The 26,861-nt window shown below is 44.8% G+C and overlaps 2 protein-coding genes and 1 non-coding gene across 4 annotated transcripts in view; 1 reads left to right on the top strand and 2 right to left on the bottom strand.

Annotated features, from left to right (window-relative positions):
- Nucleotides 1–17: 17 nt before the first annotated feature.
- On the top strand, nucleotides 18–10,629 carry LOC106574235 (E3 ubiquitin-protein ligase MARCHF7). 2 transcript variants are annotated; one of them, XM_014149952.3, is made up of 11 exons: nucleotides 18–150; nucleotides 3,080–3,263; nucleotides 4,362–4,502; nucleotides 5,489–5,654; nucleotides 5,981–6,169; nucleotides 6,323–7,487; nucleotides 8,473–8,642; nucleotides 8,750–8,853; nucleotides 9,108–9,209; nucleotides 9,434–9,482; nucleotides 9,866–10,629. In XM_014149952.3, exons 2-11 carry the CDS (start codon nucleotides 3,090–3,092, stop codon nucleotides 9,958–9,960), a joined length of 2,355 nt encoding a protein of 784 aa, XP_014005427.3. In that variant the 5' UTR covers nucleotides 18–150; nucleotides 3,080–3,089; the 3' UTR covers nucleotides 9,961–10,629. The 2 variants fall into 2 exon arrangements, with proteins under 2 accessions (XP_014005427.3, XP_014005428.3); XM_014149953.3 differs by lacking the exon at nucleotides 18–150 and adding an exon at nucleotides 194–396.
- On the bottom strand, nucleotides 4,862–4,937 carry trnaa-ugc (transfer RNA alanine (anticodon UGC)). Its single transcript has one exon. It is a non-coding gene; the product is annotated as a tRNA-Ala (tRNA).
- A 1,187-nt stretch (nucleotides 10,630–11,816) lies between the features above and the next one.
- Nucleotides 11,817–26,861, bottom strand: part of LOC106574232 (lymphocyte antigen 75) — a 42,192-nt gene continuing 27,147 nt past the window's right edge. Inside the window, exons 23-34 of the mRNA XM_045697621.2 lie at nucleotides 25,208–25,337; nucleotides 24,713–24,933; nucleotides 24,256–24,418; nucleotides 23,863–24,027; nucleotides 19,063–19,185; nucleotides 18,609–18,800; nucleotides 18,259–18,482; nucleotides 17,864–18,074; nucleotides 14,764–14,925; nucleotides 13,796–13,912; nucleotides 13,350–13,541; nucleotides 11,817–13,113 (exon numbers count right to left, since the gene is read on the bottom strand). Coding sequence (XP_045553577.1) covers nucleotides 12,941–13,113; nucleotides 13,350–13,541; nucleotides 13,796–13,912; nucleotides 14,764–14,925; nucleotides 17,864–18,074; nucleotides 18,259–18,482; nucleotides 18,609–18,800; nucleotides 19,063–19,185; nucleotides 23,863–24,027; nucleotides 24,256–24,418; nucleotides 24,713–24,933; nucleotides 25,208–25,337 — 2,073 coding nt within the window. The 3' untranslated portion in view covers nucleotides 11,817–12,940. The remainder of the gene's footprint in view (nucleotides 13,114–13,349; nucleotides 13,542–13,795; nucleotides 13,913–14,763; nucleotides 14,926–17,863; nucleotides 18,075–18,258; nucleotides 18,483–18,608; nucleotides 18,801–19,062; nucleotides 19,186–23,862; nucleotides 24,028–24,255; nucleotides 24,419–24,712; nucleotides 24,934–25,207; nucleotides 25,338–26,861) is intronic.

Below are 26,861 nucleotides of genomic sequence, written 5' to 3'. Positions count from 1 at the left end.
TTCTATTGGATGGAGTACATTGTCCTTCACCATCCTGAGTTGTACGTACTTTGTCTGGGGGTGTCTGATTGCATTGTAAATCACATGACCTTCTCTATATCAACACACAGACGCCGTCATCATTGAATGCAGCGAAGCTTGGAAGCAAAGGTGAGAGTGTGCTGCTTTTGCACGAAGTTAGCACCTTATCCGTGATGTTTATAGCTATAGCCCGCGACATTGTTTTACATTTTAACTTGGCAACGATTAAATTGATTCCTTTGATATAAGAAATGCATTAGCTAGCTTCCCAACGTTATCTGTCAGGACGGATGATCAACAACAGCATAAAAAAATAGGCCTACCGTTCGCTAGCTAAACCATCAAGATTATCTCATCGTATTCACTGTCTTCACGGTAATTGTCCTATTTGTGGATATGACTGTCATGTCCTCAATCGAGTGGTTTCTAGTACTAGGATGGTGGTTAGCAACTGTAGCCCTAGCATGCTTTGTGGTCGTGGGCTAACGTTAACTATATATTTAGCCTAGTAGGTAACGTTAGCTAGAAAGCTGTTTTTCTTCAGTGGTGCCAACAACAAGTTTGGGAGGCTAGCTTCACTAGCTAGCCCCAGGCAGTGTAACTTTGAAATCATTCATGTTTCTTGCTTACATGGCTATGGGTATTGCTAACGGTAGGTAGCTAGCTGACAAGCTCCTTCGATATCTGGTCAGTAAAAGAAAAGGGAACTCTTTTCTTGGAAACTGACAGACATTTTGAAAGGTCGGTTCGGTCATTTGGGTAGCCTTTTAGTTACAGTAGCCACCAACCTAACGTTAGCCATGAAGCTCTTGTTGGGTAGCTTGCAATTCATGACTGAGGTGCTAAAGTGTCACCGGTTTGCTCAACTGTTGCGTTAATAAGTCTTGTCCTTTCTCTAACTATAGTTTTTGCAGAAAATCTGGTAGATAACTGGCCTAGACTGGTAGAGAAAAAAATAACTAATGCATCCACGGCCTGTCTGAATCAGGAAGAACAGCCAAACCGTATCCTCAAAACAAAACGTTTTAGAGAGAACCTGAAACTAACTTCTGTGGCCGAATTAAAAATTCACCCTTCCAGTTTTTCAGAGCCTGACTGAGCGTGTTACTATTGCGCAATGAAATATTAACAGAGAAGCAAGTTTTGTCATCTTGTGTGCAGATTTCATCAGCCTTAGCTAGGCGGCCTCCACATCTTAAATACAAGCAAAACAGAGCTTGACCTGTTATCAAAACAACTTTCCTCATGTGTACACTTTGCATTCCCGATGGCTAAGTTTAGCACCACCCATGCGTCATGAGTGTGATTGAGAAGAGCCACAATCGCAGTGGGCTAAATTAGGAGTATAACTATGAAAATAGTATTTCTAGGCCACAGCTGTAGGCTACCCAAGGTGATAGCCTAGGTGAAATAAACATTAAGTTGACTTTTTAGGAGACTTCCTCAAAAGGTTGAGAGGGGGGTGGGGCTTTGTAAGGAGATGGACATGTTTCTACTCTCTGGTTCACCTATCCCCATACGGGTGCTGTGATCCATGTAAACCAGAGGAATGCACCTTTTTAAATAAATGATCTTGCAGTGATGATCTCATGTGTGACGCAAGGCCTGACCTGGCCTGCACAGCCCCCCTGCTGCGCTCTCATCCCTCAGGAAATGTCACCATCAAATGGCTGTGACAGTAGGTACCAAATGGCACCCTAATGCTTATGTAGTGCACCGACTAGGTTGCCATTTGGGATGCAACAAACCGTGATTGTGATCCAAGGACAGGTGTGGGGGTTAGGTGCCAAGAAGCGTCTGGACAGTTTGTACACTGTCACACTTCGGCTGTCTCAGCGACCAGCCAACCCCTTTTCCTGACTGTTGGGGTTTTATCAGATTGGGAGATTCCCTGACTCTTTAGTCTGGTCTTTTCGACTGCAGTTTCAAAACGCAGCTAGGTCTATCTTGTCTTATCTTGTCGCTAAATCATGTTTAGCCTAGCCTAAGGCTTGGGTGGAACGGGCACAAAAGGTTTTAGCAATAACAAAGATGGGGTTTGGTCAGGACATTGAGCTCTGAGTTATGTATATTGAATGAGTACTGGATTCCAATGGTTCCCACATTTTATTTTAATGAACTCAGTACGGTTTTCAACTTACTCGTAATGGTAGAATGCACAAGGTGCAATTTCGAAATTGGGTAGTGCATCATCAGTTTTCCTCTTGTCATACACTTAATAGTTGTAAAATCTGTTTGAATGTATTGTAATGTTTTTAAAAATGAATAGCTGCTGACTCTCAAGTGGCGCTGTGGTCTAAGGCAGTGCTAGAGGCGTCACTACAGACCCGGAATCGATCCCGGGCTGTATCACAACCGGCCGTGCTCAGGAGTCCTGTAGGGCGGCGCACAATTGGCCCAGCGTCGTCCAGGTTAGGGGAGGGTTTGGTCGGGGGTCTTGACTTGGCTAATCGCGCTCTAGCGACTCCTTGTGGCTGGCCGGGCGCCTGCAGGCTGACAGGTGAACTGTGTTTCCTCCGACACATTGGTGCAGTTGGCTTAAGCAGGCGTGTGTTAAATAAGGTTTGGCGGGGGCATGTCTCGACCTTCGCCTCCCGAGCCCGTTGGAGTTGCAGCGACGAGATGATCGAAATTGGGCGGGGGGGGGGAAGTAGAACTGCCTTAATTTTGCTGGACCCCAGGAAGAGGCAGCAGCTAATGGGGATCTTTAATAAATACAAATACCCTAGAGCTATTTATAGCTTGTCAGAAATGTGCAGATCAACTAACCCATGTCAGCTAACATTGTTTTAGCTAGGTTGTAATGTTTGTCACTCAAATATCACATGAATACACATTAGACAAGGCATGGGAGATGTTTAATGCTGGAAGGGGGGCCTGAGTGGAAAACGTTTGGGAACCCCTGCTGTAGCCTACATCAGTCTAGTACTTGTGTACTATGTCTAGGCCTACTGTTCTCCACTTTGTACAATGTTTGATTGCATGTTTTCTCTAATGTTTTCTAATAGGGATGGATCCTGTTGGATTTAGTGTTACTAACATCTTGGTTTTTCCACAGCCAATCAGTGATGGATTCCAAGCCTCGCCGGCTGCCCTTTACGGTGTCCAGCACCACGTCGTCTTATTCTTCCTCCTCTTCCCCCTCCTCCCTGGGATCCAGCAGGCTCTATGGAAGATCCAGTGTCCTGAACAGTGATCGTTTCACCAGGGCCACACCCCTTAAACCTGACCTCGAACACCAGGTACTGAACACCGTGTGAGAGGGAGAAAGTGTCAGGTTACATAAATTTGCTTTACCTAAATGTCACTTTGTATTCTTAAAATATGTGGCCTCGAGGTCTGGATTTCAATGAAGTTTCTGCCGGTTAACAATGATAAGAACACTTGAAATGTGTTTATAACCGAAGGGTAAGGCTAGGCAGTTGGGACAAGTTTAGCCTGGTTTCATGAAAACCAATGTTCTCTTTAAAATAAATGCAGTCTGAGTGGGTAATTATTTTTCTCACCCTAAGAACCGGGCTTTCTTTGCTGCCATCTGACTCTTGTCTAAGGGTCCGTCTGTTACTCTCCCTCTTGGTTCCAGTCCTCTTCTCTATTTAGCGAGTTAGCCATGTTCAGAAGCAGAGAATGTATCTGTGTACTTTAGCTGGGGCTTTTTATAGGCCAGCCTAGATTCCTGCCAGTGTGTTTTTCAGCCCACCTGTCCTGTCAAGTACTGTGCCATTAGATAAAGTTACTACTGGGCTGTCTGTCTATTTGACTACTCTTCCAGAAGAGTCCTGGGCCCGGATCAAATGCACAATAAACAAGTGACTTAGTTGACAGGTTTGCAAACACCTTTGAGCAGCATGAATGCATTTGATGTAATGAAAAAAGATCAATGGCATTACCTAGCTAGCATGCAAGAATGTAGGAATAATTGGTACAAGGATATTTAGACAAATGCAGTGTTTCCCCGATTATTCATTTAGTAGTGTTAGCCTCCGCTGCTAAATTGTTGCCGCCACTCCAAATAGAGGTCCCTATTGATTTTGTTTGAGTTGCTCTGCTAGTTTAAGAACACGGCAGAAACCATGGCAAAATGTGTAGAATTGCAGGAAATTACTTTTATTTTTACAGCTAAATTGTCTTTGAGAGGGCCTTTAGAATTTTTGGTGTTACTCCATTGGCCACACCCACTACAACGCTAACTTTGCCATCGCTGCTGAAAAAAATCCTGGGGGAAACTCGTCTCCTGTTTTGTGGCGATCTTGGATTTGTACCATGTGTCAGCTACCCTACATTGCTCCATGTATTGACTTGAGCTGACCCCATGTGTTTTCACGCCCCTTGTGTCTCAGAGCTCTCGGTTCCTCAGCTCGACCAGGGACTACAGTAGTTCTGACAGCCGCCACTCCAGCTGGAAATCACCTCTGACTACCTCCTCTGTCTCCTACGATCGCTCCTGGGCCGAGTCCTCACTGAGCAGCCGCAGCAAACTGGTAAACTCACGATAGAACGGGATCTTGTTCATTAGGGCACTAAGCTAACATATGGAATTGTTTTAAGGTGGTCATAGTGTGGATCATTTAGCTATTTGATTTTTTTTTTTTAATTTTAGGACCCCTTTAGCTATCAATAAAAATAAATACAAATGTTTGAATAAAATATAGAATTTGGCCTTTACTATTTTAGCCCATAGAAACGAGCTGAATAAAACCATTTTTATAAATGGCAAAAGACAGTCGTAAAAGGTAAATTTTTTTGACATTACATTTAGTCATTTAGCAGACGCTCTTATCCAGAGCGACTTACAGTAGTGAGTGCATACATTTCATACATTTTTTTTTCTTCTCCGTACTGGTCCCCCGTGGGAATCGAACCCACAACCCTGGCGTTGCAAACACCATGCTCTACCAACTGAGCCACACGGGACCACAATGTAACATAAGGATTAAGGTTTTGAAGTGTCTGTCCTATATCTGGGAGATAAAAGAAAGCTTGGTAAATAATTGTATATATTTTTTTTTAACCCCTTACCTTCAGATGAGTCCTGTGACACTTGTGGGAGTCGTAGAGCGAAACTGAGAACACGATCGTGTTTGAGAGCCTCCCCTATCCACAGTGGTCATAGTTTGGACGCTACGTTTCGTGAGAAGACCATATTTTTTTTCCCGGGGATGTCTCATGGTCTGACCAACACCGCTGTAGCTCTGCCACCTTCCACCGCAGATGCGGCAGGGCGACCTAGGCGGATGTGGTGGATTGAGACGCAGCCCGTTCCGTCTTAAACAGCCGGATTTTGATGTGGATTTTTAAATGATGTTACTTAGATTAATACGTGCGTCAATAGCCTTCAGAATTAAACAGTTTGACTTTTGGGTCTTGATAGTGATATTACTGATGCGCAGTGCCAAGTTTCAAGTTCAAAGTGCAGTTCAAGTCCGTATTGATTCATGTGATTGCATTCTGTGGGTTGTTTTATCAGACTGATTCAGAGACAAGACTGGGGACGTACTCGGGACTTCTCAGCAACCCAACTGATGATGGGGATACCAAACGAGCCAAACTGTCTTATACCAACAGAGCTGCATATACAACAAGCCCCTCTGTGACTGGCTCCTCCTACTCCAGCAGTGTCCTCAGAGACTCAGGTAACTGACCCCTGGGAGAGTTCAAGAGTTAGTCTCTTTCCTTGAGCCCTTTTTAATGTATGAAAATACCTGCCAAATGTATTTTAAAGTGTGAACTTTTCCTTTAAATATACTGCTGTTAGTTTCCATACACTTGATGAGCGCAGGTCTTGTGATAATCGTGCAAACAATCATCGCCATGCTTTGAGTGATGATAATATTAAATCTTCAGTTGTTAACCTTACGACGTTGATGAAACGTGTCAATGATTCCTAAGTCCTTTGTGGTTTCGCCAACTTATCTTTTCAAACATGCAGGTGAATAACAAACTGGCACCTTGTGTTTAGATTCGTCGTCGTGGAAGTCGTACCGGCCTCTGTCCAGGTCCTCCTCCTCCTCTTCTTCTTCCTCCTCCTCTTCCTCCTCAGAGCCCCTGTGGTCCAGAAGGGAGCTGGAGAAGAGGAGCGAGGGGAGGAGTCTGTCCAGTGTGGCTGATAACACCAGCTATCGGAGCTCCGGACTCACCTCATCCCTTTGTATGTTCTTACACGCGCACACACATAGTGACTCGTTTGTGTGCATTGACTTACAAACCTATTGACACATTTACGCAGTCATAAAACTGAAACATTTACATACTCGCACACAAACATAATACTGACACGCATGCAATCGCTTTTGTGTTTTAGACCGGCCCGACCGTGTGACCTCCACTTATGCCCAGGGGGCCCGGCCCAAGGAGACCCTCTACTCCTCCTCTTCCTCTAGCAGGGAGAGCAGCTCCCTCAGCCGCCACCTCTCGTCCACCTACCAGCGCTCCCCACTGGCCCGGGACTCCACCACCTCCCGGGCCACCGGCCGCTCCCTGACCACCTCCACCCTCCGCACTGCCAAGGAGCCCACTGAGAGCCCAGAGCCCACTCTAGGAGTCTCCGTTTCCTCTCGGTACACAACCCCCTCAGCAAGACGGGAGGCCCGGGACTCCAGCCCCCCTCCCTCCGCGCCAACCTCCACCCCCAGGACAACCCCGGAGGGTGGCGAGGCATCCGATGGACGTCGCTCCACCCGCCGCCTCCTCTCCCGCCTCTTCTCTCGGCGCTCAAGCCAGGACTCCAGCGGCTCCAGCTCTGGCTCCGCCTCCCGTTCCTTCGACTCGACCGAGGACAGCCCTGTCTCTGGAGGAGAAGGCCACGCGCCCGTGGCTACCAGCGAGGAGAGCGTCCGACCTGTAAGCGTGGAGCCCGTTCCCAGATGCTCTGACGCGGCCCAGGCCTTTGCCTTCCTGAGGCGTCGCAGACAGGGCCTGTCCCCGGTCCAGGAGTGCCAGGCCCAGCGTGCCCCGGAGCCCCAGCCTGGCATGGAGACCTGGAGATGGGGCAGCACCAGTGGTGGTGTTGGAAGTAGTACTTCAGGTTCCTCCTGGCTGTCATCTTCCATCCGGACCCGCTGCACTCCTCTCTTCTCCCGCCGTAGAAGAGAAGGACGGGACGAAAGCGCTCGCCTGGCGTCCGGTGCCGATGAGGATTACCGTGGTACCCAGTTCCCCCTCGGGAGTAGAGACACCCCCGAGGCCAAGGCGGACGAAGACGAGGAGGAGGACGACGAAGGGGAAGGAGCGGCGGCGGTGGCAGCCTCGGGGGCGATGGGTGCTAGTGCCACCCTACAGGAGGAGTTGAGAGACATGGCGGGGAGTAGTCAGCGTTTGGCGAGGTTCATGAGCAGCCCGTTGTTCCGTGTCCACGACAACGTCATGATCGCTGTGGACATGACGGGCGCTGCCAGGAGCGAACCGGAGGGCCAGGAGAAGCCCACCTCCTCCAGAGACCCGGAGAGACTGAGGAAGATCCAGGAGAGGTGGGGAGGCTGTCCTTCTCTGAGCTCGCTGGATAGTGGGCTGAACCTGCATGCTTGTGGTGTCCCATCCCCCTGTTGTACATGTCCCATCCCCCTGTTGTACATGTCCCATCCCCCTGTTGTACATGTCCCATCCCCCTGTTGTACATGTCCCATCCCCCTGTTGTACATGTCCCATCCCCCTGTTGTACATGTCCCACCCCCCTGTTGTACATGTCCCATCCCCCTGTTGTACATGTCCCATCCCCCTGTTGTACATGTCCCATCCCCCTGTTGTACATGTCCCATCCCCCTGTTGTACATGTCCCATCCCCCTGTTGTACATGTCCCATCCCCCTGTTGTACATGTCCCACCCCCTGTTGTACATGTCCCACCCCCTGTTGTACATGTCCCACCCCCTGTTGTACATGTCCCATCCCCCTGTTGTACATGTCCCATCCCCCTGTTGTACATGTCCCATCCCCCTGTTGTACATGTCCCATCCCCCTGTTGTACATGTCCCATCCCCCTGTTGTACATGTCCCATCCCCCTGTTGTACATGTCCCACCCCCCTGTTGTACATGTCCCACCCCCCTGTTGTACATGTCCCACCCCCCTGTTGTACATGTCCCACCCCCCTGTTGTACATGTCCCGCCCCCCTGTTGTACATGTCCCGTCCCCCTGTTGTACATGTCCCGTCCCCCTGTTGTACATGTCCCGTCCCCCTGTTGTACATGTCCCGTCCCCCTGTTGTACATGTCCCGTCCCCCTGTTGTACATGTCCCGTCCCCCTGTTGTACATGTCCCATCCCCCTGTTGTACATGTCCCACCCCCCTGTTGTACATGGCACCGTCCCTGTGTTGACCATCGTCTTTATTGTGGCCGCACTCGTCTTGTCATTCAAATGTCTCTTTGGCTGGACCAACGCTTTAATTATTTTCCTCAGATTTGAATGGTTGATAACTGTAAATAAACCTCTCTCTCTCTCTCTCTCCCCTGTAGCCTGCTGTTGGAGGACTCTGACGAGGAGGAAGGGGACCTGTGTCGTATTTGCCAAATGGGTGAGGAGTCTCCCTCCAACAATCTGATCGAACCCTGCTGCTGCACAGGCAGCCTGCAGTATGTTCACCAGGACTGCATCAAGAAGTGGCTGCGCTCCAAAATCAGCTCTGGTAAGAATAATCTTTCTCTCTCTGACCTTTAACAAATTATTTTCTACCCCTCGGTGTATTATGAGGTGGTTGCACATTTTGTTGCCATCTTTCACTCTCTTTTCCAGGAACTAATCTGGATGCCATCACCACGTGTGAGCTGTGCAAAGAAAAGCTGCACCTGAACATTGAGAACTTTGACATCAACGAGCTACACAGGACACATGAGCGGGTGAGGGGACGTTCAGTTAACACCAGACACTCATCTCCTAGTCAGCCATTATCTGTTAGACTGTGAATGGGTCAACGCGCTGCAGAAAATCACTCCCGTGCTGCTCATTCAACTGTAGAATACCAGAATGGGACACTTAACATTTTCCGGAACAGTTGGTTTTTATCTTTAAGGTTCAACCGCCTAGGACCCAGTCCTAACTTGAGTTTAACGCAGTTTAAGTGACCGCTTCCTTTCTTTCCCTTCCTGTCCAGTCTGAGTACGAGTTCATCAGTTGTGGCCTTTACCTGGTGGTGTTGCTTCACCTGTGTGAGCAGAGGTTCTCTGATGTGCTAGGAGCTGCCAACGACGCCGGGGTAAGAACGCACGCCTACACTCCACACAAAACAAATTCTAACCGTCGTTCATTTGCACTGGGCGCAGGGAAGTCATTTTGAATGTTAAGCCCAAAGTTCTTCTTTGGCCTCATAATTCACTAAGTATTGTATTGTGGGGGAAAAATACTTAATTCAAATGTAGTAGGATTCAGTGTTTATAAAAAAACAAACAAAAAAAACCCATTTCCCCCTCTCTCGCTCAGTTTTTCAACCTGGCGAGGACCCTTCATGAACACATGGACAATCTTGAAAGTACGTTCTTGAATAATTTCTCCCCAATGCTGTGTACACATGTTTTAATAACTTGAAAGTAGAAATCAATTTCTACACGTAGCATGACGAGAGCTCTGCACACATTAATTTTTTTTGGTTTCTGCCCAGCAACACTGCTGTGAATAATTCCCCTTCAGTTAACTATGCACAAGGTCATCTCACTGGAGGTTATTAGTTGCTTTGATATCAGGGTGTGCACTGCAGTATTCATCACTGACAATTAAATGGTCTTAATATTTGACTTTTGAACACCATTCTAAACTAAAAGATTCATTTTGCAACTGTTTATTCTAAAAATTAATGAAATTGACTACTAATAAACTAGTCTCCGATTTGACTGATAATTGTTCCCTCCGCTGCAGGCTCTTATGGGGAGTCGGATGAAGAGGTGGTTGATACCCGGCCGTCAATCGATTTCTGTGACCTCGATGAAGACTTGGAAGAGGATTACAATTGATCGGGGGGGGGACGCGAGTTGAAGGAGTTACCTTCCAGTAGCAACCCATTCTGTTGCTCTGTTTCACCTCATGTGATTTTACTTAGTGCAAAGGCTTGTGGGATTTTTGAAGCCAATGCCAAGTAGACGGGAAGTCACTCCTGACGTAGAGGTAATGATGTCATAGATATGCAGACTGACTTTGAAGTGAACCGAGGTGAGGAAATGCTTTATATCCCACTTATTGTTCATTTCCCCTTTTCCTTTAGGCCTCCAGATTTGAGTGCGCTTTATTCCGTTAAAATGCAAGATGTCTTTTGAACTGTTATACCACGAGTGCTTTAAATGTTACTGCTCTAAAAAAGCAGATCTGTCCACTGTGGTGAGATATTGTGTAAAAAAAGAAAACAAGAGGGTTGTTAGTTTAGCGGGTTGGGAGAATGGAAAAAGGGCTCTGTTTATGGGAGAATCAATCAAGAAGTGGCATATTATCCCCTTTACTGTTTTTCTTTTCCTTTTTGAAGTTTTTCAAAAAATGATGTGAAAGAAAGTGACAACTTTACTTTTCACAGCCGAATAATTGACAGTTTGTTCTGTTTGTCTGTTTTCATGTCTGTAGTATGACAATGCTATTTTGCTTGCCCCTAAAACTTGTTTTCATTTAATTAATGCAATAAAGTTTTGAATGTACAGCTGTTTGCAGGCAACATTTCATTCAACAAAACCGAACAAGGACACTGAAGTTAACAGATTTTTAACCCTACTTCCTATATTAATGTAAGCCATTTCAACAACTGTTGCTCAAAAACCTCTATAGTTAAAAGGACACAGGGAGCTTCTCAATTGAGGTAAACTCCACCCTCTCCTCTGTGACCCGGAAACTGGTCGCCATATGTAGAAGTGGCAATTCGTTAATAGTTTAACGGAGGAGTTTGCTCCTCGATAGCCTCCTCCGGCCGAAGATACTTAGGTGTACCCTACTGAGGAGTTTTGTAGTCTTCCTCACCCCCTTTAGGATTACGGGTTTTTTTTTTTCAAAGGCTGAAGGCATGCACACGTTTAAACGATACACTAGTAATCTTTATAGAATGCCTGGCACAACTAGCTCAATTTGTTTTTACCACTTTATACATTTTGGGATTCCTCCTGTAAATGTAATTGCATGGCGTGCTAGTGACGTTTCATTAAAGTGCATTTGTTTCCTGGACCAAGTGTTATTGACAAGATTTGAACCTATGACCTATCCCACTGCACTAGGGGTGTGGAAGGCACAATCTGTTAGATTAGAAATGTATTTAGCTTAATGTACGGTTGGAAACAAAAGTCGCAATTGGGATTTGAACAAGTAACGCCCTCCAACCTACCAACCGTAACCCTTTTTTCATTTTATTATACAGGCATCTGTAAACTGCCCAGTGGCATGTCGCAAGCTCTTCCCACTGAGCTTTCATTCAACCAATCACATTTGTTCAGTCTGTCAGAGCTTCCCTCATCACAAGGTCGTGTTCCTCTGCTCAGATGTGGACACATGCCAGATCTTACATGCCTAGCTAGGGTTTTTACATATCAGCTAACTGCATGCTCTAGCAGTCTGGTGCCCGACTACACAGTTAATGTGGCAGGGGAACTCGATCCTTGATTGAGGCAGGGATTCATTCCAAGTTGTAGAGCAGCTCAAGTGCCTTGGATTGAATCCCAGCCTAAATTAGGGAAACTCCTGAGCCGAATTCCAGGGCTTTCTCAGTGATTCCTTCCTCGATTGCTTGTCCTCTGTCCTTCCTTCCTCAAAACGAAGCTCATACAAGTTGTGGTAGGTCAGTGATACCCATGTCTGACATCTTAATTTCCTCAACAACAAAAATGACAGGACCCAGCCCTTAGACAAACCTATTTTATTGGAAGACCATGACCATATTTGACCAGAGTAGAGTGGATGGTCTGCTTGGGACCAATGTAAATATGAAGATACTGTTGGAACATTTTGAGAATGGTAATCCTAGTTAACAAGCATTGTTGCAAGGCAGATCCAAATAAAGTCGAGGAATGTCAGGTTATTAACATTCACTTGATTAAAAAAAACATCTTTGGTTTAGATTCTCCATAATAAAATGTAAAAAAAAAAGACAATTTAAATATTTTTATAGCAGCTGTGTTTGCAGTTTGAGGCCTCAGCAAGTAGCGACCTTTGAAAACTTTAACCCCAAATGAACACCCCAAAAACATACTCCCAAACAAGACAACTATTGTGCTTGAACATGGCAGAAACAACTGCTAAGGCATTATTCACAATAAAACATTTCAATTTAAAGTGCAAATGTTCTCAGGAGTTTGAGTGCATAGGAGAGGGAGGTAACAGTCATAATGACAAACAGAAACCAATGCATCAATGGCATTTACAGTTGGGATGAATTGCTTGTAGTTCAAATGGCAAATGAGAATGCATGCCACTATCCAAATTGTCTAAGAAAGTCTGTGTTGGACTGCATTAGCTCGACTACTTGTATTAGATTGTAAATAATTAAGAAATTATGAAACTATGCCAAGCTAATAAAGATTATAGTTCTATTAATAACAGTGCCATGATGCAGTTGTTTCTTCTTTCGTCGATGACCAACAGAGAAAAACATCAGTGCTTACGAGACGAAAAAATACCCTGACAACAAGCATCACGTATCCAGTGCTTTTTTTGTCAACCCAAAGTCCATCAACCCTGCAGCAACTGTTCAATGTGGCAGCTCTTTCTTTAAAATCAAAGTTCAATAAAACATCATTATTAAGTAAAAAAACTAAACAAATGCTAGTTTGGGGATTTTCACAATCCTTTTGCCAATATTTACAATGTCACAGAAAATACTAAAAAAGCCTGCTTGGGAATTTATACAAATAAATTAAATGAAATGGAAGCCAGATTTCAGTTTGCTGGCATAATAATATTTCCATACTGAATACTGTAGGCACATAACTGCTTCTTTAAGCTGCATAGGTGAAGTCAAGTAAAGTCTCACTCTGCATCTATAATACTAGTGCTGTCAGCATCATCAATGGTTCTCCTGTAGCGCACGGTGGAGTTGAATCTGGCCCTGCTCTTCTTATAAACCACGAAGCCGATGGCCGCCAGGAGGGCGGTGAGGACGACCAGGAAGAAGACCAGAACCACCGGGGCGTTCCCTGACCCTGGAGACAACACAGCCAGTCAGAAACATCTCCAAACTGGCAAAGAAAGTCCCTGTTTCAAGCACATCAATGTTTACAAATATATTATGACCATAACCATAGCGAAGCCGGGGAAATCTATGAGCTATATACAAATCAACTCGTTACATGCAATAGCTTGGAGCGGTAACCAGAGCCAGAGTAAAAAAAAGTATGTATGAGTTGGGACTGGTGAACCATTGCGCTATAGTACTCACGTGCGGGTACTTTGCAGACGATGCGGCTGTGGCTGTCCTTGCAGCTGACTCTGCTCCAGATGCCTCCGTCTGCAGACACCATGACAGCACAGGGGTTCTGCTGGGTCACTGTCTTCACCCCACTAGCAGAACCGTTGGTCTCCCAGTTAGAGAAGGCCAGAGAGGAACCGTCCACCCAGCCCACTGGCTGACCTGGAAGACAGAGGAAACACAGAAGCATTACTGATTCTATGCTGAGTTAAAATAGACAACTTTATTTGAGTATAATGTACTGTATTGGTATGTAGGATTTTTATGTATTTTAAAGTGCCTGACTTTCCAAATGAAGTGCACACAGAACTTCCTAAGATGGAGCATACTGTCCAATATAAATATCATGTCTAATAACATCCGTATACAGTAATAAGTAACAAGCATATCCTATTGTACTGGTCAGGTCAGTTTACCTTGTTTGTCCAGGTCAATGCCGAGCCACACCCTACTGGTGATGAGAGGGTTGTCTGCCATGTAGCCAGAGACAAAGTCATTCTCCTCTTTGGTCATTATGGTCAGCAGCTGTGCGTCTGTCAATCAAAGGCAAAGGCATACATATACTGTAAGTAAGACACCACCTGATCTGATCGTGGTGTACTAATTAACCAATAAGGCCTGAGGGGGTGTGGTATATGGCCGATATACCCCGGCTAAGGGCTGTTCTTAAGCAAGACACAACACAGAGTACCTGGATACAGCCCTAAGCCGTCGTATATTAGCCATATACCGCAAACCCCCGAGGTGCCTTATTGCTATTATAAACTGGTTACCAACGTAATTTGAATAATCATTTGGAGGGCACTTATATTTGTCCTGTTACACACAAGTCTGTAATGGAAATGTTTTTTTTGTTGTTGCATATCCCAACTCCTCCTGACCAGGGTCGCCACTGTACTGCACCACTGGAGCAATTAGGGTTAAGTACCTTGCACAAGGGCACAGCGACAGATTTTATTTCATATTTATTTTACCTTGTCAGCTCCGGTATTCAAACCAGAAACCTTTCAATTACTGGCCCATCGCTCTAACCTCGAAGGCTACCTGCCGCTCGAACAGTAAAAAGTATTTTTTTGTCATACCCGTGGTATGAGGACTGATATACCATGGCTGTCAGCCAATCAGCATTCAGGGCTCAAACCACCCAGTTTATAATATCTGATATACCACAGCTTTCAGATAATCAGCATCCAGGAAACAAACTACCAGTTTATAAGAGTAAATATATATTTTTTTAATTTAATCAGGTTGGTTATAGGGAAACCATTCTCTTACCATAACAACCTAACCCAAGACGCTGCAATAATACAATGTTCAATACAACTTATATACAGTAATACAGAAATATATTTGTGTCAAATAGGAGAGATAGTGGGTGGCTTACCAAGCCTTTCACAGATGCTCTTGGCATCCTCCATGCTGTACACAGAGTAGTTATAGAAGGTCATGTCAAAAGCATAGCAGTGGTCCTGGTGCTCAACCCACTTAGACCAGCCACCTTTCTGAGGGCAGTTGTTGGCCACCTGGGGAGCTGCGAGGTTCGATCCTGATTCAGACAAACAAATCACAGGGATTTATTTTATGGGATCTTAAAAGATTGCAACAAATTCTGCTCAGATCGCTCACTGACATCAACATCTTCTTTACACAAGAATTCAAGTTGTGTGTATAATAAATAAATACTAATAGGCTAGGTACTAAGACTGTAGGACAGGGTATTACTCTGGGTGATGATGTAATTGTAATAGGCTAGGTACTAGGACTGTAGGACAGGGTCTTACTCTGAGTGGTGATGTAATTCTAATAGGCTAGGTACTAGGACTGTAGGACTGGGTCTTACTCTGAGTGGTACTATGACTGTTGGACTGGGTCTTACTCTGAGTGGGGATGTAATACTAATAGGCTAGGTACTAAGACTGCAGGACTGGGTCTTACTCTGAGTGGGGATGTAATACTAATAGGCTAGGTACTAAGACTGCAGGACTGGGTCTTACTCTGAGTGGTGATGTAATTCTAATAGGCTAGGTACTAGGACTGTAGGACTGGGTCTTACTCTGAGTGGTACTATGACTGTTGGACTGGGTCTTACTCTGAGTGGGGATGTAATACTAATAGGCTAGGTACTAAGACTGCAGGACTGGGTCTTACTCTGAGTGGGGATGTAATACTAATAGGCTAGGTACTAAGACTGCAGGACAGGGTCTTACTCTGAGTGGTACTAGGTACTAAGACTGTAGGACTGGGTCTTACTCTGAGTGGTACTAGGTACTAAGACTGCAGGACTGGGTCTTACTCTGAGTGGTGATGTAATTCTAATAGGCTAGGTACTAGGACTGTAGGACTGGGTCTTACTCTGAGTGGTACTATGACTGTTGGACTGGGTCTTACTCTGAGTGGGGATGTAATACTAATAGGCTAGGTACTAAGACTGCAGGACTGGGTCTTACTCTGAGTGGGGATGTAATACTAATAGGCTAGGTACTAAGACTGCAGGACAGGGTCTTACTCTGAGTGGTACTAGGTACTAAGACTGTAGGACTGGGTCTTACTCTGAGTGGTACTATGACTGTTGGACTGGGTCTTACTCTGAGTGGGGATGTAATACTAATAGGCTAGGTACTAGGACTGTAGGACAGGGTCTTACTCTGAGTGGTGATGTAATTCTAATAGGCTAGGTACTAGGACTGTAGGACTGGGTCTTACTCTGAGTGGTGATGTAATTCTAATAGGCTAGGTACTAGGACTGTAGGACTGGGTCTTACTCTGAGTGGTACTATGACTGTTGGACTGGGTCTTACTCTGAGTGGGGATGTAATACTAATAGGCTAGGTACTAAGACTGCAGGACTGGGTCTTACTCTGAGTGGGGATGTAATACTAATAGGCTAGGTACTAAGACTGCAGGACTGGGTCTTACTCTGAGTGGGGATGTAATACTAATAGGCTAGGTACTAAGACTGCAGGACTGGGTCTTACTCTGAGTGGGGATGTAATACTAATAGGCTAGGTACTAAGACTGCAGGACTGGGTCTTACTCTGAGTGGGGATGTAATACTAATAGGCTAGGTACTAAGACTGCAGGACTGGGTCTTACTCTGAGTGGGGATGTAATACTAATAGGCTAGGTACTAAGACTGCAGGACAGGGTCTTACTCTGAGTGGTACTAGGTACTAAGACTGTAGGACTGGGTCTTACTCTGAGTGGTACTATGACTGTTGGACTGGGTCTTAATCTGAGTGGGGGTGGTGATGTAATACTAATAGGCTAGGTACTAAGACTGTAGGACTGGGTCTACTCTGAGAAGGGGTGGTGATCTAATACTAATAGGCTAGGTACTAAGACTGTAGGACTGGGTCTTCCTCTGAGCGGGGGTGGTGATGTAATACTAATAGGCTAGGTACTAAGACTGTGGGACTGGGTCTTACTCTGAGTGGGGGTGGTGATGGCATTGTTGTAATAGGCTAGGTAATAGGACTGGGTCTTACTCTGAGTGGGGGTGGTAATGGTAGTGATGTAATATGTTAGGTAATAGGATTGGGTATTACTCTGTGTGGGGGTGGTGGTGATGTAATAGGCTAGGTAATAGGATTGGGTATTACTCTGTGTGGGGGTGGTGGTGATGTAATAGGCTAGGTAATAGGATTGGGTATTACTCTGTGTGGGGGTGGTGGTGATGTAATAGGCTAGGTAATAGGATTGGGTATTACTCTGTGTGGGGGTGGTGGTGATGTAATAGGCTAGGTAATAGGATTGGGTATTACTCTGTGTGGGGGTGGTGGTGATGTAATAGGCTAGGTAATAGGACTGGGTATTACTTTGTGTGGGGTGGTGATGTAATAGGCTAGGTCATAGGACTGGTATTACTCTGGGTGGGGGTGGTGGTGGTGTAATAGGCTAGATAATAGGACTGGGTATTACTTTGTGTGGGGTGGTGATGTAATAGGCTAGGTCATAGGACTGGTATTACTCTGAGTGGGGGTGGTGGTGATGTAATAGGCTAGGTAATAGGACTGGGTATTACTTTGTGTGGGGTGGTGATGTAATAGGCTAGGTCATAGGACTGGTATTACTCTGGGTGGGGGTGGTGGTGGTGTAATAGGCTAGGTAATAGGACTGGGTATTACTTTGTGTGGGGTGGTGATGTAATAGGCTAGGTCATAGGACTGGTATTACTCTGAGTGGGGGTGGTGGTGATGTAATAGGCTAGGTAATAGGACTGGGTATTACTTTGTGTGGGGTGGTGATGTAATAGGCTAGGTCATAGGACTGGTATTACTCTGGGTGGGGGTGGTGGTGGTGTAATAGGCTAGGTAATAGGACTGGGTATTACTTTGTGTGGGGTGGTGATGTAATAGGCTAGATCATAGGACTGGTATTACTCTGAGTGGGGGTGGTGGTGTAATAGGCTAGGTAATAGGACTGGGTCTTACTCTGAGTGGGGGTGGTGGTGATGTAATAGGCTAGGTAATAGGACTGGGTCTTACTCTGAGTGGGGGTGGTGACAGTTGTGTTGTAGCAGATGGCTCCGTCCAGCTTGGCATTGCAGTCCATTCTCATCCAGGTGCCATGGGGAGTGATGTACACACAGACACCCTGAGGGTCTGAGCTGGATGTGACTACAGTGTCAGAGAGTCCCAACTGACTGTAGTGATACTTAGTCCCATCAGACCACTCATAGGACTGAGAGCCACTAGCCTGCGCAGAGAGGGGAGGGGGATGCAATATTACTCCACAAACTTCACACTGGAGGTGCTTAACATTTTTTTAATTTAATGTCTACCTGCCGTTTAGTGCTGTGAGCTAAATTTCTGCAAAAGATGACGTTATTCTCAATAGAAATGGCCGCCGTGTTAGTGGTATTGTGGCTAAGCTCCCTTACATCCTGACTGGACAGACCGATCCACAGCGGGAAGCCGTCTCGCTTGGCGATAAGCTCTATGTGAGCGTTGTGCCTGGTGCCATGCACGCTGGCCAGGTGTCCGTTGCCGCGACCACACTCCTCCAGGGCCTGGAACCAGCTCAACTTCCTGGTTATCACGTGGTAGCTCAGGTTGCCATAGCGCTCAAAGTCCCTGGCCGACTGATTGTATTGGTCCTTAGAGTCTCGGGGACGAAGAAAAGAGAGTCAATCAAGTGCAAAATGTATTATTTTATCGTAAAAAAAAGAAAATAATGATAGTACTCCTTGTGAATAGGTGAAGTATGTTTGTCTGAATGGGGTCTACCAACCTTTATCCAGTTTGCAGGCCACGATGCTTCTCTGCTTGAAGGGACTGAAGTGGTGTTTGTTAGTGAATATCTTCCAGACTCCCTGAGTGTTGAGACCTGCCATGAACTCATCGCTGGCTGAGAAGCTTGGTCTTCCATCGATCCAGTTAGAGTACTGGACGTTGGTACCATCATACCACTTCATCTGGTCATCTACCAAAGACAGGAGCAACCACTTGACATGACACATTTATTACACGTTTCATCACACAATAATACAACGATGATCAATGAGTCGGCTTCAGACTTGATGATACAGTAGACATTTTACAATGATCCAATTCAGCGTCTCCTCATAATACAGGGCAACGAATGATATGAAAGTCCAAACAGCAGATCAAACATAAGGATACACTAACTGTCCATGCTGAGTGTTGGGGAGATGAATATGGGGAACCCAGTCCAGTCCACTCACCGTTGTCAACGTTGAACACCCCTAGCCAGACAAACTGAACCAGGTCTTTGAAGGGAAGGAGCTGCTCCTTCACAAACTCATTCTCCGCTAAGTTCCTGATGGTCAGGATGTCTGCATCAGCAGCTGAGAAGAACATAAACCGGTAACACTTCATAAAGACTTTATTACTCGTACATAAGCAGTGTGTATGTTTAATTAATAAACACCTTCGATCAGAGCACAGAAGAAGTCTGTTTTGACTAGGCATCAATGTCAATTTTTTAAATCTCTAAAAAGTCTCATTGAGACTTATAGCAACCAAATTAAGTTGCAGCTATGTAAAAACATCATATTAAAAAAATTATCCAAGGCGCTCTCTCTTGTGGAAAAGTTAAAAAGGCTGTACATGGGAGTATATAAACATTAAGAACACCTGGTCTTTCCATGACATAGACTGTCCAGGTGAAAGCTATGATATCTTTGACCCAAGTTAAACAATTTAAAGGCAATGCTCCCAAATACTAATTGAGTTTATGTAAACTTCTGACCCACTGGGAATGTGATGAAAGAAATAAAAAGCTGAAAGAAATCATTCTCTCTACTATTATTCTGGCATTTAACATTCTTAAAACAAAGTGGTGATCCTAACTGACCTAAAACAGGGAATTCTTACTCGGATTAAATGTCAGGAATTGTGAAAAACTGAGTTTAAATGTATTTGGCTAAGGTGTATGTAAACTTCCCACTTCAACTGTAAGTACCGGTTTGTGTCAAGAACTGCAACTTGTAATCCCGTGGAAAATATGAAACATGTCGCGGAAAATTACAAAATGAAACATACTATGCTGTTTTTTACTTAGAGAATTGTCCATTGTTTTATGCTAGTATTTTTTTTCCCTGATGCAGGCTTGTTGTCTTGTGTGACTTAGTTATAACTCTGGGTGTACAGATAAGAGCCGGGTGCGACTGCAGTATGTGACATCCCGTTTGTACTGTCTGTAGGAACTCCTCTCCATGGAAACATGCAGAAAGGAACAGACAATGGTGGTCAACGTCAGCTATCTTAATCTACACAGACAAGCTAAACGCCTTTTATACACTATGTTCCCCACCCCTGTTTGCACACATCTGCTAACTGCCACATAGACAAAGAGGTCGGACTTTTCTATAAATGCTGAGAGACAACTCTGTCCGTTGAGATTTCAACTCTGACTATTCTTAGTGATGGTTGACTGCTTCATTTTTGCAAATCTTATAATACAATTGTTTGAAAGAATCTGCAGTCTCTCTTCCCATAGAATGTCTCTGACATTTGGGATATGAACTCAGCAAAAAAAGAAACTTCCTCTCAACTCAACTTATTTTCAGCAAATTTAACATGTTGTCACGGTTGTCGTAGGGTAAAGACCAAGACGCAGCGGGAATATGTACACTCATCTTCTTTATTACGGACAAAGAAGGAAAAACCCAAAACAAACACGTATACAAAACACAACGACGAATAACAGGCCGGTAAGGCACAAAGCTATACACAGCACAATCTCCCACAAAAAAACCATGAAAACAAACTCCTAATTATAGGACCTTCAATCAGAGGCAACAATAACCAGCTGCCTCCAATTGAAGGTCCAACCCCAATTAACTACACAGAAATACAAAAGACTTGATAGAACATAGAAAATATACTAACATAGAACATAGACTAACAAACCCCGAACCACATAAACCAAACACCCCTCTACCTAAATACATAGCCCAAACCACATGAAACAAACAACCCCTGCCACACCCTGACCAAACTATAATAACAAATAACCCCTATTACTGGTCAGGACGTAACACATGTGTAAATATTTGTATGAACATAACAAGATTCAACAACTGAGACATAAACTGAACAAGTTCCACAGACGTAACTAACAGAAATGGAATAACGTGTCCCTCAAAATAATGTGTCCCTCAAAATCAAAAGTAACAGTCAGTATCTGGTGTGGCCACCAGCTGCATTAAGTACTGCAGTGCATCTCCTCCTCATGGACTGCACCAGATTTGCCAGTTCTTGCTGTGAGATGTTACCCCACTCTTCCACCAAGGCACCTGCAAGTTCACAGACATTCTTTGGGGGGAACGGCCCTAGCCCTCACCCTCCAATCCAACAGGTCCCAGACGTGCTCAATGGGATTGAGATCCGGGAACTTCGCTGGCCATGGCAGAACAATGACATTCCTGTCTTGCAGGAAATCACGCACAGAACGAGCAGTATGGCTGGTGGCATTGTCATTCTGGAGGATCATGTCAGGATGAGCCTGCAAGAAGGGTACCACATGAGGGAGGAGGATGTCTTCCCTGTAACGCACAGTGTTGAGATTGCCTGCAATGACAACAAGCTCAGTCCGATGATGCTGTGACACACTGCCCCAGACCATGACGGACCCTCCACCTCCAAATCGATCCCGCTCCAGAGTACAGGCCTCGGTGTTACGCTCATTCCTTCGACGATAAACGCGAATCCGACCATCACCCCTGGTGAGACAAAACCGTGATTCGTCCAGCGACGGTGGGTTTGTGCCCATAGGCGACGTTGATGCCAGTGATGTCTGGTGAGGACCTGCCTTACAACAGTCCTACAAGCCCTCAGTCCAGCCTCTCTCAGCCTATTGCGGACAGTCTGAGCACTGATGGAGGGATTGTGCGTTTCAGGTGTAACTCGGGCAGTTGTTGTTGCCATCATGTACCTGTCCTGCAGGTGTGATGTTCGGATGTACCAATCCTGTGCAGGTGTTGTTACACGTGGTCTGCCACTGCGAGGATGATCAGCTGTCCGTCCTGTCTCCCTGTAGCGCTGTCTTAGGCATCTCACAGTACGGACATTGCAATTCATTGCCCTGGCCACATCTGCAGTCCTCATGCCTCCTTGCAGCATGCCTAAGGCACGTTCACGCAGATGAGCAGGGACCCTGGGCATCTTTCTTTTGGTGTTTTTCAGAGTCAGTAGAAAGGCCTCTTTAGTGTCCTAAGTTTTCCTAACTGTGACCTTAATTGCCTACCGTCTGTAAGCTGTTAGTGTCTTAGCGACCGTTCCACAGGTGCATGTTCATTAATTGTTTATGGTTCATTGAACAAGCATGGGAAACAGAGTTTAAACCCTTTACAATGAAGATCTGTGAAGTTATTTGGATTTTTACTAATTATCTTTGAAAGACAGGGTCCTGAAAAAGGGACGTTTCTTTTTTTGCTGAGTTTAGTAAACAGTGTGGGTCTCGAGGCTCTAAAACACCATCTTCAACTCAGGCCAGAGGGAAGCGCACCCCCAGACTTTCTCTAACAGAGCGGGCACTAAACAATAACGTTCTTTTTCAGGACCAACTCTACAGACAAGTCAAATAGACAGTAATGGCCGCCTGTTTTGCACCCAACTACGCAAATGTGTTTTTAGGACTATGGTTGGAGACATTTTTTTTTTATCCTCTTAATCCATTTTTTGATAAAAATCATGCGGTACGGAAGATACAGGTGACATAATTTTGCTGTTTCGATCATCTGGAAATGAACTGCTACAGCTCCACACAGAGGCCTTGGAAAGAGAAAATATGCTCAGACAATAACAAAGGCCCCAAAAGTCAAACCAAATCTATTTTGTTACCCAGTACAGCAGAGGCATCTCAAATAAAGAATATCATCAAACAGAATTGGAGTAACATAGAAAGTGACCCTGCATTAGGTGAAGTTTTTACTGAGCTTCTATGCTTTTCTTCTAGACGCGCGCCAACCCGAAAGGAGAAGCTGGTGCAGTCACATAAACTCCCCCCACAGTCAAAGCCAACTGGCTTTCCAAACCCACTGGCACCTTTCTGTGCGGACACTGCAACCACCGCCCCAACATTTAAAAAAACAAGACGTTCAATGACACAAGAAAATAACATACCAAATCCAATCTTTTGTGAATTGCAACCCTGTGTTTGTTGTTTATAGGTTGGAGTGCCCATGTGTTTTTTTTTTATATTAGTCGCACAAAAAGGATGCTAAAAGACAGACTGGCAAAACATAAATATGCCATCAAAACAGTGAATGACAATTGCCCCACGGCCGTGCATTACCAACAAGCCGGCCATGGTAGCCCGGACTTGCTTAAAGCCATGGCCATAGAGGTGATATCCATCAACAAGAGGGGAGATTACAGGCTTCAGTGTCTTTTACTTTCTGGATACACACACTCAAAGCTACTGTCTTTCAGGAAATAGATTTTGCTCCTATATATTTTTTAGTAATCTTGAGTTGTTTATTTGTGTGAAACATTGTATTGGCCTATAGTTATAATTGATTGATTTACTTGTATTATTATATTTTGGGGGGGGGGGGGGGGGGGGGGGGGGTATTATTTCCTCTTTATCTATTGGTTAATATTATCCACGGCCCTTAATTTCTGGTCATTCATTTCACCTGTCACTACTATGCACCTGTGAAGCCCGAAGAAGGCCGGTGAGCAATACACGTCGGTGAGTTTGAATGTTTTGCTATGCAATAGCTGCTAAAATGAAGGATTTTGAAAAACTTTTCCACAAGAGAGAATGCCTTGGATTTTTGGAAGTATGATGTTTTCACACAGCTGCAACTTCATATGGTTGCTATAAATTGTACCCCGTTCTCCAATGGGCATCTCTCTTTGTCTTTATATTTGATGCCAAAGCAGCGCTCCCTCTTTTCGCATTTCTAATTGAGACTATAAGACATGTTTCTAATATGCATCTTGTTTATGGAGTTCTTCACAGTACAAATGGTTCCTGACTGATGTTTGTGCCAAACGGTGTCCTTGCTCCTTACCCAGTTTCTTGCACGTCTGAAGTATCTGGCCCTTGTCAAACTCTTCCCATCTGGACGATGCCAGTTGGAAGGTGTAGCAGTTGTTCTTGAAGGGGATCCAGTTTGGTCCGCCGCTCTTGTGAGGACAGTTCACAGCGTTGTCCTCATGGGTGGTGACATTCTCTTCTGGAAACATTGAAAGTGTTCATTCATTAAAAAAAAAACAGAGTTGCTGTCTGAGGAGAGTGCTTGGTTGATTTTCCTCCAGTCTTGTTTTAATTATGCCACTTAACAGACAATTGTATCCAAAGTGCTTACACTTTTGGTATGTGATCCTTATGGGAATTGAACCTGCGACCATTACATTACAAAACCCCAGTTCTTACCAACTGAGCCACTGTATTACTGTCTTACCGTGTGGAACATGGCAGATAGCCCCTGCCAACTGTTCCATACACTCTGTAGCCTTCCAGAAGCCGTCCGTGTCCAGGAAGACACAGTGTCCAACGGTGGGTTCTGAGGACCACCGACTAAACACCGTGTGACTGTGGTCTATCCAGTTGTAGTGGACACCATCCTGACAATACAAAACGCTAAGTTCCTTATTCATTTAACCAGCAAGTCAATTAAGAACTAACTCAACTGCACTGTAGAATCTGTGAAATCGTCATTATGAAATCAGCCACTATCCTTCAGTGATTGCAGAACTGAAGGAACAGGATGGGTGTGACCTATTCTACATGGTGACGGCTCCACCTAGCCTCCCAATGGGCTACGGGTTGTTTGCTTTGCCATATTGCCTTAAACCCCATCCCTTTCTTTTAGATCTGCCAACAGCAACGGGTTAGGGTGAAGAGCTATAGCCACTTACTTTTTCGCTGAAGAGGCCGATCCACATGGGGCTGCGTGCGCGGGTGACGTGCACGGTGAGGACCGACTGCTGCAGGGTGTCGGCTACGCTGGCCAGGTCCATGTTCTGGTTCCTGCACTCCTCCAGAGCCTCGTACCACGTCATGTTCTTCTGAAGCAGCTTAAAGGTGTGGTTGTTGACCTGGAATGGCTCCAACTGGAACTGGGGCTCCTCTGGCTTGTCTGAGAACATGAGAGGGATTTTAAAAGGGGTCAGACGAGGGTTCAAACCCTATTTGATATGCTCAATTTCTACTCCACAAAACAGTAGCAATATCAAGTAACAACTATCAATGATATCAGTCTACTTCATACACTTAATATCAAGAGTCTTTCTATCACAAGCCTTCTGACTGTAGAGTCCCCACATCATCCATTCTTTCACCAACACGGACAAGATGAGCACAGATAATTGGTTGTGTTTGGTGCCCTCTGCTGCTAGGTAGCGGTGGTGTACCTGCGTAGTGCTGGCAGATGGCCACATGCTGCTGGTCAGAGCAGGAGGTGTAGTCCCAGGAGCCCATCATAGCAGAGCTGGGGTCGTTGAACATGAAGACACACAGCTCCATGCTCTCTGGGTCATGAAGCTGCAGACAGACACAACAACAACAGGGACACAGAGAGTTAGTTCTAGGTTATGATGACCTTGAACTTTGAAACAGATGTGGAACATATTTTTAGAGACTGGTATTTAGTATAGTCCATCATAGTAATGTTTATGTAGTTCCATCATTTGTTTAAAAAGACTACCTGCACACACTCTTACCAGTGGTTAAAGTACATTGTATTTCTTCCCGGTATGGAGACCACCTATCGGTGAACGCGTTTATTTTGATTTTTTTTATGGGCCTAATCATGAATTTACATATAGAATCCCTATTCATTTAATAGGATCTTTATGGGCCTAATCATGAATTTACATATAGAATCCCTATTCATTTAATAGGATCTTTATGGGCCTAATCATGAATTTACATATAGAATCCCTATTCATTTAATAGGATCTTTATGGGCCTTATAGTCAAGATTTGTCGTCTTAACTTTTCAAAATGTATTAGCGTACCTTTTAATGTGACATAAACATAACCAGTCATATTTCCATCTGATTTTCAAACAATTGCTTCAAAAAGGCTCATGTAGGCTACCTGAGCACGTTACTCAGGGACGGTGGAACGACAGGGTGCAAAAAAAATGATAAAACATTTATGCCTCACGCAGATATTTTTCTCCTTAGAATTTCCGACATTTGGCTTACTATTTGTTCGTCCACTTGTTCCATAATTAGATACATGCAGCTTCTCTTGTCATTACTTGATGATTGTTTGGAAGACTAAATAAAGCCTTGCTCACCAGAATGATGTCATAAATCGATAGAATGATCGATGCATCATCAACAATCTAGTTGACATCAGTAAAGTTCTCTCTTGAGTTTTTCTCACGTGGACGTTTAGCGACCCGGGAGATTTCCAAATGACATCAGTTTGACCCGTTTTCAGGAAGTTAAAAGCTGTGAAAACGATCCAACATGTTTCTGATAGTATCTGAGTTCATCTTGGATGCATATGTTATGTGGTTTAAAAGCTTTTATATTGCTGTAAGAAATTGCACGTTTAGGCTACAACAGATTTCTCATTCTCTCAAAATGCTGAAAGAAAGAAATCATATTTCTCCCCTCCTGTTCCTGAGACAAAATAAACATTTGGTCTATAATTTTGCTGCGAGGAAAGCTTAATTCTGCATCAGTTAATATTATAATAGGCTACATGTGGGGCCTACAGTCAGTGTCCAGACAGCTACTATTCCAACTATTGTGCGACTTATATTCTGGCATTCATACAGTGCCATTTGATAAATGCAAAGAGACCACTTACAAAACACAAATGTTGTGAATGACATTTTATGATTGTCATCCATTAGGCCTACACAAGTCTTGTAACCTGAATTGATGCGCACACTGCTGTCCGCGCGGGTCTCGGCCACTCATCTCTGCCATGGCAAAATGTCAGTGTTATCATCGAACCGCATCGCATTTTGAGCGTATTCCACACATTTTCAAGTCTATTCACACATTTTTCATGCAACTCGCGTGCGGCAACGATAAATAACGCCTA

The sequence above is a fragment of the Salmo salar genome, chromosome 16 (assembly GCF_965601325.2).
Source record: "Salmo salar chromosome 16, fSalSal1, whole genome shotgun sequence".
NCBI lineage: Eukaryota > Metazoa > Chordata > Actinopteri > Salmoniformes > Salmonidae > Salmo > Salmo salar.
Note: the sequence above shows the minus strand (reverse complement) of the source record. Positions and strands in the feature narration are given on the sequence as shown.